A 12,706-nucleotide genomic window follows, 5' to 3' on the forward strand; every position below is an offset into this window, starting at 1 on the left:
CAGCAAGGAATATGTGTTAATATGTTTAGACCTGGGGAATATAAACTTTTCTGTGCATTAATAGGATCAAACTTCAAAAATTCTGCAAAGCCCTTTTTTGCATACGGTCTTCCCCGTGTCCCTCCTGTGCGACTGCATGCTCATGTTTCCACTTTTTCTCCTCTTATCTTTTGGCTTCTGTGCTCTTTGTTCTCCTCTTGCTCTCCTTTCCCTACCCAACACCCCCCCATTCAGCTATCTGTATGCCTTTTAACACTGGATCAGCTTTTCACACCTGTGTTCCAGCAGAAAGGATTATAGCCCAATGTCAGTGTCCTAAAAAATCTGAAACCTCGGGAGAGAGGGAGGTAAGAGCAATCCAAATAATGGGCTCTGTGAATTTCAGCTCTTTGAAATTCTAGTGCAGAGGAGAAAAACAAAGTTACACCTGCAGAGGTGTCTAGGCTTATTACTTAGGTTCTAGATTTTTAACTGATCCATTTGAATAGATGACAGCTTGCACCAAAGCACCTCTCTTGCTGATGGCACAAAACCTGATACTTCAGCTGGTATTCATGCACCACTTGGGTTTTTTAATCGTCACATGTATGCATGGAATAATTCCATTTTGTGCGAATATTGCTTCTATTGAAATCTATCATCTACTTTTCCTATGAGAAAAAAAAAGGCACCTAATTAAAGAAACCTGTGTGGAGTCTCAGTGATTAACAGGCTTGCGTGTGATGAAGACGGAAGTATACTTTACCAGAAAACATGTCAGGGGGTTTGGTGTGGGTTTTCAGATAACATGCATACATGCTAGCCATATGCTTCATGAAAGATTACAACTTGTAGCTGAACCATTCTTTTACAAAGAAATTTCAAAAAATTTAGGGTTTGTTTTTTTTTTGTTTTTTTTTTTTGATGTCTTGGCATCTGTTAGATACAGATTTTTTTCCTAAAGCTAACAATTTTTCTTCTTTCACATTTAATTGCAAGGATGAGGAAGATTCTTTTGTGATGAAAGCTATTATTCATGCCATCAATGATGACAATGTTCCTGGATTACAGCACCTTCTGGGATCTCTGACAAATTATGATGTCAATCAACCCAACAAGGTAGTGTGGGTCTGCTTTGAGGTGTGAGGTGTGTGGGGGACTAGCTAACACCCTGTTGAATAGAGCAGTGTGGTTGTAAAATAGAAATGTAACACCTGAAATTAAAAGGCAAGGGAATGGGAAAAAGTTCTGCCTTTTTTCTAGGAGAAATTTTCACATGTTTTATGTTCAGTCTTCTCGAGATTCATTAAAATGGAGCCCAAATGAGCCCAAATTTTTTTGCCTAGGCATTTCAAAAGTGGAACTCAAATCTATGGTCAGGAACTGACCATAGATTTGTGGTGTATCAAATATCTGCCTTCACTCTTGGTGGCAGTGGCTGTTTCTTGTGGTCAATGAAGATGGCAGAATACTTAAGAATAACCAGACTGCTAAAACTGACTTTGCAAAGCATTGTTAGAAACAGAAGTTGCAAACTGCAGAAGTGGGATATGTGAACATGTTAGATGGTGGTGTTCACTTTCAGTAATGAAATTGCTTGTCCACTACAGTATTTCAATGCATCAGCAACATCTAGGAAAGTGAAATGGGACTGTCCATTAAAACAAAAAATACAGTGATTTCTTAAATGGCTCAAGACAAGGTCATGCTTTTTTGCATGGTTATAGTGGCCTTCATTACAAAGTACTTTCAGAAATGTGAAGAACAGTATAGAAGTAAAATGTTCTTTTACTGTGATAGATATTGAACCATTTAAGAAATCACTGGGTTTTTTTGTTTTATGTGTGGTCCCATTTCACTTTCCTAGATGTTGCCTATGGCTTGTGTCTGAGGTGGTGTGGTGGCTGCAAAGAAATTGCAAGGGGGAATGCTCTTGCCAAACAAGGCTAATAGTAAGAGCTTAACATTGATATTCCTAATTTTAAAAGCATAAATGTACTGTGTGATATATCATTAATTCATCTCAAAAATATGGAGAATTGTTGTGCAATAATTTTTTTGAAAAAAAGGAATAAATTCTTTCCATGCACTATTTCCTACAGATTTAATTTGAAGGTGGAAATCTGAAATGCTATTCAATGCATGCCTTCTATTCCACTGTTTCCTTAATCCTTCAACAACTAACTATATAATTCTTGCTTGTATTTCATTGTTAGCATGGAACACCTCCACTACTGATTGCTGCTGGCTGTGGAAACATTCAGATGCTCCAGCTGCTATTAAAGCGTGGATCTCGTATTGATGTTCAAGATAAGGTTGGGGTTCTGCTTTTCAACTGCTCTTTATAAGTTTTTTAGTACAGTTAGCAGGAGACAAGCAGTTCAGACCAAGTGGTATTGGAAATTAAAAACTCTGAGCTATAGATCCTGTTTTCTGCCTTCCACAGCAAAAAACATAAGACCAAGTTTTTAACATTGTCATTTGTTACTAATACATATCCTCTGATTTTCATCACTTTATTATTTGAAAAAATTTGAATTATACTAATCTTACAATGTAGTTCATGCTTACAAAACCACCTCAATTAGTTCAAATAAGTGATTTCCCTAAAACACAATGGTGAACTTTATTTAATATAGATAGATAATTTAATATTTTAGCCGTGGGGGATATAGCAATTAAAATTCATATTCGATAGAGGATACAATAAGCTTTTTTCCCCAGTGTGCTGTAACAATTCATTTAAAGCAAGCTTGAAGAACTGTCTGCCTCTCCATTTGATAGATGGTAAAGCAAGCAGAAGAAAGGTTTTTATCTCATGACTGTTCTTTAGAAAGTACTCCCTAACAAGGGAGAAGAGGATTATCCTTGCAAACAGTTAGTAATCCTGTTAATCATCCTTGCATAGAGAGGTTTTTGTTGTCACTGTTGGTATGTAGTGTTGTTGAATCAATTTGAAATTTTTTTAAAAGTGAATGTGTTCATATAAGCTTGAATAGCTTTTCAGTGTGTCTGTGTACATCTAAGTGCACATGTACCTCAGCTAAAAATCTAGAATTAGGATTTTAACTTGATCAATAACATCTGAAATGAACCTTTTTTGATAGGCTGGATCTAATGCAATCTATTGGGCTTCTCGACATGGACATGTAGAAACACTGAAATTTCTCAATGATAATGAATGTCCTCTGGACATTAAGGATAAGGTAAGAAAATAACTCCTTTTTTACACAGAGGGCCTTTTCCTATAACTTTATCTTAGCAAAGAGAGAAGTCTTTCAATTGAAATGGTTTTCAGCTCTGCAATAATTCCAAGAATTTAACTGGCTCTTTTAGTGTGGTTTTTTAAGTTGACTTATAGGGCCGTGATAACCGAGCTTTAAAGTAGCTGGATGTACTGATTATTTTTATGACAAATGTTAGCCAAGTGTGCATGTTAAATGCGGTGACTACATGGTGGGTAGGTGGGGAAGTACAAACCTAAATTAATTTTCACTTGAAGAGTTGATTTCTCATTGGAACTCAGAGTGAAATCGTGATTTGGTTTTTCATTCCTCTTGATTGAAAATCACTTTTGTCTGACAAGTAAATTTGACTGTTATTAAGTTGAGTATGAGGAAGCCTAACAATTTATAGCTGATGAACACTTATCTTGTCTTTAGCAGTGTTATTTGAGCAACATATGCCCTAGAAACTAGTTGCTGTTAAGTTTTTATACCATAGCAATGATTTTATACTAGCCAGAGCTCCAATACAGAAGAAATTATACTCGTGAAACACAGTTTAGTTTGTTGAGGGAACTAATGTAAGGCAAGGTACAATTAGGAAAATTGTTGAATGACTCCTAATAAGGCTACTATGAAAGAGGTTACTCTGTTAATGAAAATACAGTTTCTGTGTTATATAATTTCAAAAAAGCAAGTGTTGCAAATAGTTAGACATAGTGACCAAAATGCACCAGGGTATACAAATGTGTTAGGCGAGCTCCTTACCTTGAATAAACAGGGGAGGGGGGAGCATATGGAAATATTATGAATAGAAATGGGATATCTGTTTCAACACAATTGCACACACAGCTTCCTCCTCATATTGCTCAGAAATCCCATCATGTCTGTGATCTGGAACAAATAAAGTGGAAAAGTAAGTTCTGGGAAAAGAAAGCCTTGAAGAAATAACCTTCCTGCCTGGTGGTGCTGTGTCTGTCACGTACGACAGCCCGTAAGCTCTGCTGATGGAGCTGTGTGGCTGGGCAAGGGACAGGGAGGAGTATCCCGTGCAGGATTCAGGGCATTCGGGCTGCACAGGGTGTGCAGGTAGTGTGCATCACGGTGTGACACAAGGAATTACACCGGAATTACACTGGAAATATTACATGTTCTCCTGTAATTGCAGTCCGGGGAGACCGCGCTCCACGTGGCAGCTCGGTATGGGCATGTGGATGTGGTTCAGTTTCTCTGTAGCATTGGATCCAATCCAAACTTTCAAGACAAGGTGAGTCATGAACACTGTCTGCATTTTTTTCAACAAATAAGGCTTTATGTAAAGTGGTCAAAACCTCAAGTCTCGCGTTTAGCCTCTGGCATGTTTGCAAAGCAGAATTATGGAGGTTTTGGTAGCTCTTAATAAATAGATAAAGATTATGTGAAAAATGAGAGAACCAACAAGTGCTACAAAACACAGGTTCTCTCAAAACTGAAAGCTTCACAGAGAAACAACTCTGTGAAGGTGTGGGTGGTGTGTACTCTTTGAATTCAGCTAAAGATTTTTATTCATTTTTGCCTTGAATTCTGCTTGGTTTTAGCAGTTATAGGATTTTTCTACAGTGTCAAGGACTCATTTTTGAAAGTGAGAGGAGAGTTTCTTTAGAGGTCTGAACTCTTGCAAGAAAAAAAGGAAGAAAAGACATAACAGAAAAAGAAAATCCATTTGACCCAGATTTGACTCTGTGTGAGTTCCACAAGCCTCTCCAAGTGCTGCATTTTCTAGGACTTCCTTTTCATTGTTTAAGGAGCCCTAGGCTGAGGGAGGACAGAACATGGTCTTTGTCTGTTTCTTCACACTCAGATTTTTACAGAAACCTTGAATACAGTCCAAGTCCTCTGCTATTATCAGTCTCAATTGTCTCTTTTTTGATATTTGCCAGGTACAGAAAGGCTAACTCATTTCTTAGAATTTGATAGAGCTTTTAGTGGATTTTAATTCTCCCTGCTTTTTCAGTAGGCTGCTTTCAGTATATTTTTGTCAAACATTTCAGGTTTTTAATGGTGTTCCATGTAACTGCTCTGACATACAATGAATTGAAGTTTAATGCTTTGAAGTTTCCTGGGTTCAAGCAAAAGGCAAATTAGTACTTCAGTCAGAAGTGAACTCCAAATGCAGACAGTTTCAAAGGCATGTTGTGATGTGTTCTCTAAAGGACTTGGGTTTTTAAGTATCTTCACTCCTAGAACATTGGGATGTTCTTTCTCAACATGGTAAGCAGAGTGACCTGCCTCAGACTGCAGGTCTAGTGGGATTTGCATCTTCGTTCTGATCACTCTGTTGTAGACACTGGATTAGTCACAGCACACAGGATATAGAAGTTGTTTGTGAACAAGGGTCTGTTTACAAGTGAGAGAACCAAGATAGTTAGCCTCAGGAGCAAGGATAGATTTAAACTAGTATTGCTGACAAGGCACCATGATCACATGTATGTCAGCTGAAGTTATTCTTTGTTTTAGAATGTCAGCATTAGAAATTACAATATCTTTTCATGGGACTTACTTAGTAGACTGTCTTTTCTTTTTCATACTGTCTTTTTGTATTTTTAAGCTGGGGAGTTGTTCTTCCTGAAGTTTGGTTCAGTACTGTTTTTTTGATTTTCGCTGTTGATAGGAAGAAGAAACCCCTCTGCACTGCGCTGCTTGGCACGGCTACTACTCTGTGGCCAAAGCACTCTGTGAAGCAGGGTGCAATGTGAACATCAAAAACAAAGAAGGGGAGACCCCGCTCCTGACAGCATCTGCTAGGGGTTACCATGATATTGTGGAGTGCTTGGCAGAGCACAGGGCTGATCTTCATGCAACAGACAAGGTCAGTTGTGTCTGGAGATCGCAGGGCTGTGTCTCTCAATTGCTTCGTTTGAGTGCTGCAAGTCAGCACTGTTTCCACTATGTGAATTTTCATAGCAGTTCACACAGGGCCTATTGATGGCTGAAGCAGTCTTTAGGGTTGTCCATTGATCATTATTATTCCATGGTTGGGTTTTTGCTGATCTGTCATCTCCTTATCATTTATCACCTCATGAGTAACACTCTTTGAAAAATTATAGGAACATTAGGTTCTGTAATTGGCAACAAACTGTTAACTTCAGAGAAAAAGACGGATTTGCTGTTGGCCTTTGATTACTCTGGGTTGGATAAATCAAATCCATTTCCAATAAGAACTATTTAAAAATTTGACTGTATTTGTTTCAGAATAAATTTTTGTCTTTCATGATGTAATCCAAATGAATAAATTCGGAATTTATTTGCTTGTATTTTTGGTATGGCGGGCCTTTTAGGTACCTTCATTAGTAATGTTAATTAAATAGTTATTAAAGCAAGTTCAGCAGAAAGTTTCTAAAGCTTCTAAAATAATTAAATTGTTTCTTCTGGTCTCTTTAAGTTGTTCCACATAGAGAAAGCTCTGTCTTTAAAGTGACTGATCAGAAGGCAGATTGCATGACTTTTGCACTAATTTCTCTCTAGTAAACACTAGAGTTTATAATAGTCAGCTGGTTGTTACTATTGATCACTTTCCTCCCTCCAAGGAAAGTTGTTAGAAGAAAATGTGCATTTGTATTTCATCCATTCCACTGCAAAGACCAGTGGCCTAACAGAAATTTGCTTTCATCTCATGGCTTATTTATTCAGACAGATATGGTGCAGCTCCCTGCCTCCACCTTCAAATTAAAAACCACTGTGATTCTTGAGGCAAGGAAATGCACCCTGTTACTTGAGATGGTTGTGAATTTTACTAAATGTTTTGATTTTTAGTATTATTAGATCTCACTTACTAGCTGTCTCTTTATTTCAGGATGGTCATATAGCCCTGCATCTTGCTGTAAGAAGATGCCAAATAGAAGTAGTTAAAACTCTCATTAGTCAAGGATGTTTTGTAGATTTCCAAGACAGACATGGCAACACTCCCTTACATGTGGCCTGCAAAGATGGGAATGTGCCTATTGTGACAGCACTCTGTGAAGCAAATTGTAGTTTGGATGTCACTAACAAGGTAAATGGAATATGGATGATGAATTACATTGTTTATTAGCTCACCTGTTGCATTCGGTGACCTTTTCAAGTTCTCTGATATGAAAAAGTCTTTTCCTAGATTTTTCTGTCTCTGAAAGTGGCCAAATGCAAAATATTAAATGACTCACCTCACAAATTTACCAAAATCCATTTCAGTGGAAGAGATCATTAAACATCAATAAAGAAAAAACCCAGGTGAATTATTATTATTTTGCCAACCTTCTTCCCTAGCCATTTAGCTTTGCGTTATGCAGATTACATCTAGTGCAAAAGAACAGACAAAATGCATTGCAGCTGGCTTTGATTTCGTATGTAACATTGAGTTATACACAGAATTGAAGACTGGTATGTTTTCTGCTACAATATTGTAACTCTGAAAATGGTGATTGCAATGGTTATTGGTAGATTAATGCCAGCTAAAAATGCAAACAATCTGTAGTTGGTTCCAAAAAGAATATTTCATTACATGCCCCTTAATTTCAAGTCCCTAGTACCTTTTATGTTGCTTCTGTTGTGCTCATGCTGCAGTGTATGGGATGACTAAACATAATGCTTTGCAGGTTTATATTATGTCTTTTATCCTGGTCTTTCAGGGAGAAGTGGGCTGTTTCAGGATACTTTCTTTACATAGTTTGTACGTTTGAATAGGTCAAGGTCAGCCACTGAACTCTGCTGACAGGCTGTGATGCTTATGGCTTGATATGTAGCTCTGAATGTCTTTCTCTGCCCTATTTAAATTTTATATGTGCTACAAAGTTTAAAAGTTACTTATAAGAATCTTTATGTTGCTATCTGCAATTTCTTTGATTCAGGTAGTTTAGCTTCTTTGTGTTTTTTCCTAGTTAACACTTCCATTGATTACCAAAGCATTTACATTGCATTGACCAGATAAAAGCCAAAGAAAATTAGCGGGTTTTTTGAGGATTGTCCATGCAATCACTTCTGGTTTCAACAATTAAACTCATCAGCTGTCTAAAGAAAAAAGTTAAAATAATGAACTCCCCAGTCCCGCTTCTCAGCTCAAATCTGATTGACTAGGCAATTAAATCCAGATTCACAGATAAGAGCACATTTTAGAGAAGTTGTGTTAATGGACCACGAGGCTCTTGTCCTGTTTGCTAATGGCGAGTGCTGAGCTAGGATCACCCCTGACATGCTGTGGAAAAAATAATTAGCCCTAAAATGTTCAGTGAGATCCTGGCTACAGAAGCTGTGGTTATAGTTATTCTGCTGTTATTCTTTTAAGAGTAATGTATTCTGGACAGATTTTTAAAGTGCCCTTTATTTGAAATGGGGAGTTTGAGTGTTATTAAATATAGAATATTAATTTCTACTTCCCCTCTTCAGGAGCAAACCTTGTATTAACAGGACATTAACAAAATGAACTCCTGTCCTTGGTCCAAACATTTGGCTTTGTCCTACATGTATGTAATACTGATTGAAGGCATTGTTTTTTTTTTTCAGAGATTCAGTACAGCAGACCATCACATGCCTTTAGAATCATAGAATCACAGAAACATTTAGGCTGAAAAATAACTGTAATATCAGAGTCTAACCATTAACCCAGCACTGCCAACCCAACCACTAAACTGTCCCAAGTCCCCACATCGATATTACTTAAATACCTCCAGGAATGGTGACTCCACCACTTCCCTGACCAGCCCATTCTGGTGCTTGATGACCCTTATAGTGAAGAAATTTTTCCTGACAGCCAATCTAAATATCCTCTGGCACAACTTGAGGCTATTTCCTGTACTCCTGTCACTTGTTTCACGGCACAAGAGAACCAACACCCAGCTCACTACACCCTGCTTTTAGGCTGTTGTAGAGAGTGACAAGGCCTCCCTCGCACATCCTTTTCTCAAGGCTAAACAATGCCATCTACATCAGCAGCTCCTCACAGGACTTGTGTTCCAGACCTTTCACCAGCTTCATTCCCCTTTTCCAGCCATGGCCCAGCGCCTCAATGTCCTTCTTGTTATGAGGAGCCAAAAACTGAGTACAGGATTTGGGGTGTGGCCTGCCCAGTGCCGAGCACAGGGGCACAATCACTGCCCTGGTCTCACAGGACACACTGTTTGTAAAAGGGTGCTACTTGAGTTGAGGGGTAGGGTCTGGAGGAACCTGAGCATCTTTTCAGATTCCAGTTGTCAGAAAGCTGGCTTTGCTCTCCAATACTTCTTTCAGTAAATGTTATGGGTTTGTTGCTGATTGAAGACGGGAAGAACAGTATTGAAAGCATAAAAATGCGAAGTAATAGTAGGCTACCAGCAGAGAATATATGGTAGTTTTTGTAACAGTAGCTCTGAACATGCAAAACCAGAAGTGGGTGTCATGAGGACCTGTTGTCAGTGAAGAGATTGATGGAAAAAATAAAAAATTGGATAAGCAATACTTTACAGCACTTTCCCTCTTCACTGAAAAAAATATATTATTTCATGCTGACTTCTTTCATTCATTCTTTTTACTTCTTTGGGTGAAAGGGGGAGATATTTAATCTTCAGTAGCTCTTGGGATGAAGTAGAACCCAGAGTTCTAAAGGTTATGAAATTAGTGTTGTTTAAGTGGTTCATATTTAATTAAGTGAAAAGGCAATTAAATTTTCTGGAATTAAAAGACATTATCGAATATAGCCAAAAAAACCTCTAAAGGATTACTCCACAGTTGGGAGGGATTTAGCTAGAAAATTGTTTCCCCATTTTTTAAATAGTCATCCAGCCTTTGTTTTTAATTGCACTTTTGGCAGTAGTGCTTAGGCTGCAATCACAAGTATTTTTTCTTGCAGTTTTTGCAAAACCTGTCCTGTGTATCAGTATGTATAATTGTATAATGTGCCTGATTATTACACATAAAATTTGAAGTGAAGTTCTTTGACTAATGTAGTGACACTTCTTTCCTCATGTTAGTATGGAAGAACACCTTTACACCTGGCAGCAAACAATGGCATCCTTGATGTTGTCCGGTTCCTTTGCCTGACCGGTGCCAATGTAGAAGCATTAACCTCTGTAAGTACTGACAGATGCTGTTCTTCTTTTGTGCATGACAGTTGAAAGAGAACTCATGAAAGAGACAGGTGTAGGAAAAGGACATTGAAATTTTTTTTAAAAGGCCTGTTATATTTTATACAACATGGGTTTTCTTCTATCTTTGGGAATTGTTCTATCTCTTGTCTACTTGTTCACTTCTTGCAACTGAATTTGGAACAGTACAGTTCCAAACTGTATTAGTTGAACTGGATTATGGTACAGTACAGCTACCACTTTGTCTAGCCCTAATAATTTCTTCATCTAAGAATTACTTGTATCATTGCATTTTCTGTAAGTTTTGAGTCACTTTCTGTAAGTTCTGAGTACACTTAAGATGGACGCCATTTCACATTTGAGAAACGTACAAATGCATTGTATGTATCTTAAATATTTTTCTTGCCTTAAGGGGGTTGCAAAGTTCTAGTTTTATGGTGGGAGATGTGTGGTTGCATGGACGAAGGAACTGGCGTGAGAGTATCCTTGTGAAGGAAATAATTCATGTCAGATCAGGCAGCACCACTGCTTTCCGTTAGTAACACAGAGGGCATTTTTCATTCTCAGTAGGGTGAGAAACATCCTCCTAATGACATATCCACAGCAGGAGTGAAATGCCCTTTGTCACATGCATGATAAACTATAGACATCACGCACACCACTACCTGTGTTTTGAACAAACTAATCATGTTTTGTACTAAGATGCAGCGGATCATTTTACATTGCTACTCATTGTAACCAGTGTAGTCTGCTTAGAAATAACTACCGGTACATATGAGAAAGACGTGTCATTAGATTTTAGTTGAGTCCACATTTTTCAGAGTTCTTTTCCTAACAATTTTTTCTGAGATGGCTGAAATGGAGAGGGGAAAAAAAGAAAATTTCTATTTCATTTGCTATACCATTTGGTAGAAAATACTAATTTTTGTGGTTTTTTCCTCTAGATTTAGCACTGCAGTTTTTTCTTTTAAGCACAGATCTTATGTAGGAGGAGAATGCCAATAAACCTGGAATTGGGGCTTAACCAAGTTTATGACATAATAATTACTTTCTGATAACTATTGGATTGTATATTGCCGTGTCCCCTATTAATAATAGTGAAATGTGCACGCAGTGGACTTGGTAGGATGGTCTACAGATTTCCTTTGTCATCTGCTTTTGTCTTTTTTGTTTGTTTGTGTGTTACATCCCATTGTGTATATGTATTTACACTACTATGTAGTGTAGAGATGAGATAAAAATAAAAGGGTGATGAGGGAATTCTTGAACTGTCACACTTCATTTATGTCACGAGAGCTGTGTTGGTATAATTGCCTGCATGGACACTGTCCTTCCATGGTAAAAGTACATTTTGTCTCTTCAGTTTAGGTTAGTTTGAAGGACATAACAAAATAAATAGTGCTGATACTAAATATATCAGGAGCAGTACACTGAATATACGTAACCATCCATTATTCCAGCAGCGTGGTGGCAGAGAAAAGGAAAAAGGAAGAGACGACTAAAGGAGCTTGCATGTTGTAATATTAATATTTCAGTTTTCCATTGGTTTGCTAGAAGGCTATTAAACTGTTCTAAAAAGTTTATTAACAGCTCTTTCTGAGCCAGTGCAGCAGAATTAATGGCCTTTTTTTCCTCTCATTATGCCATTCCTGTAGGAAAAAGAGCTAATTTTTCCAACACCATTAAGTAACTGGGCTGTATTATGAATTCCTTGCCTTCTTCCTGTGTTGAAGCCCATTTTGGAACTAGTCTATTTTTAATTGGATTTCTTGGATGGTGTTAGGTGATCTTAGAAAATCTCCCCCTCCTGGAGTATACAACAATTTCAAATGTTGGAAAAGTGCCCCAAAACATCTGTTGTGATCACATGTTAACTAGCACCGTGTTGTTGGATTCTCCTCATGGAAGTTTCCAAACCAACTTTGAAATTGTCAGTGATTAAAAGTTTTGGTACATACAGATGCTTGCAAATGTGATTTGAACTCAGGATCAGCTCTTTCAGGCTGTATGATTTGCAATATAGGAAGCCAGTCAGCAATTGTAATGAAATTTACCAGTAGGTGCAAAATACACTTTCATGGATCCTGTAACCAAGCCCTTTTTATATTTTTAGGTTTTTTTACCTATTGCTACACCATTGTGTAGAAACTCTGTACTTTTCAGGAAAGCTTGAATAGGAAAATAATTTGCTATTTTGCTTGTGGATGTATTTTCTAATTCTCTTATCTGAGATAGTGAAATAAGCAAAGTACTCCTAAATTACCTCTTACCAAAATTTAGAACAATAGAATAGCATAAAATAGCTGAAAGAATCAAAGTAGTGGGCAATTTTTCTTTTAGTCTTTTTAATATTAAACTGCTGATCTGTGAAACATAGGTAACTAAATGGCAAGACCAGAATACTGAAGGCAGCTTTGCTTCTCCTTTTAGACT

At 37.6% G+C, this 12,706-nt stretch overlaps 1 protein-coding gene across 1 annotated transcript in view; it reads left to right on the plus strand.

Annotated features, from left to right (window-relative positions):
- DAPK1 (death associated protein kinase 1) overlaps window positions 1-12,706 on the plus strand; it is an 84,682-nt gene that overhangs the window by 56,707 nt on the left and 15,269 nt on the right. Inside the window, exons 11-17 of the mRNA XM_063181272.1 lie at window positions 979-1,098; window positions 2,196-2,294; window positions 3,087-3,185; window positions 4,372-4,470; window positions 5,854-6,051; window positions 7,036-7,233; window positions 10,160-10,258. Of these exons, the coding sequence (XP_063037342.1) occupies window positions 979-1,098; window positions 2,196-2,294; window positions 3,087-3,185; window positions 4,372-4,470; window positions 5,854-6,051; window positions 7,036-7,233; window positions 10,160-10,258 (912 nt within the window). The remainder of the gene's footprint in view (window positions 1-978; window positions 1,099-2,195; window positions 2,295-3,086; window positions 3,186-4,371; window positions 4,471-5,853; window positions 6,052-7,035; window positions 7,234-10,159; window positions 10,259-12,706) is intronic.

The sequence above is a fragment of the Melospiza melodia genome, chromosome Z (assembly GCF_035770615.1).
Source record: "Melospiza melodia melodia isolate bMelMel2 chromosome Z, bMelMel2.pri, whole genome shotgun sequence".
NCBI lineage: Eukaryota > Metazoa > Chordata > Aves > Passeriformes > Passerellidae > Melospiza > Melospiza melodia.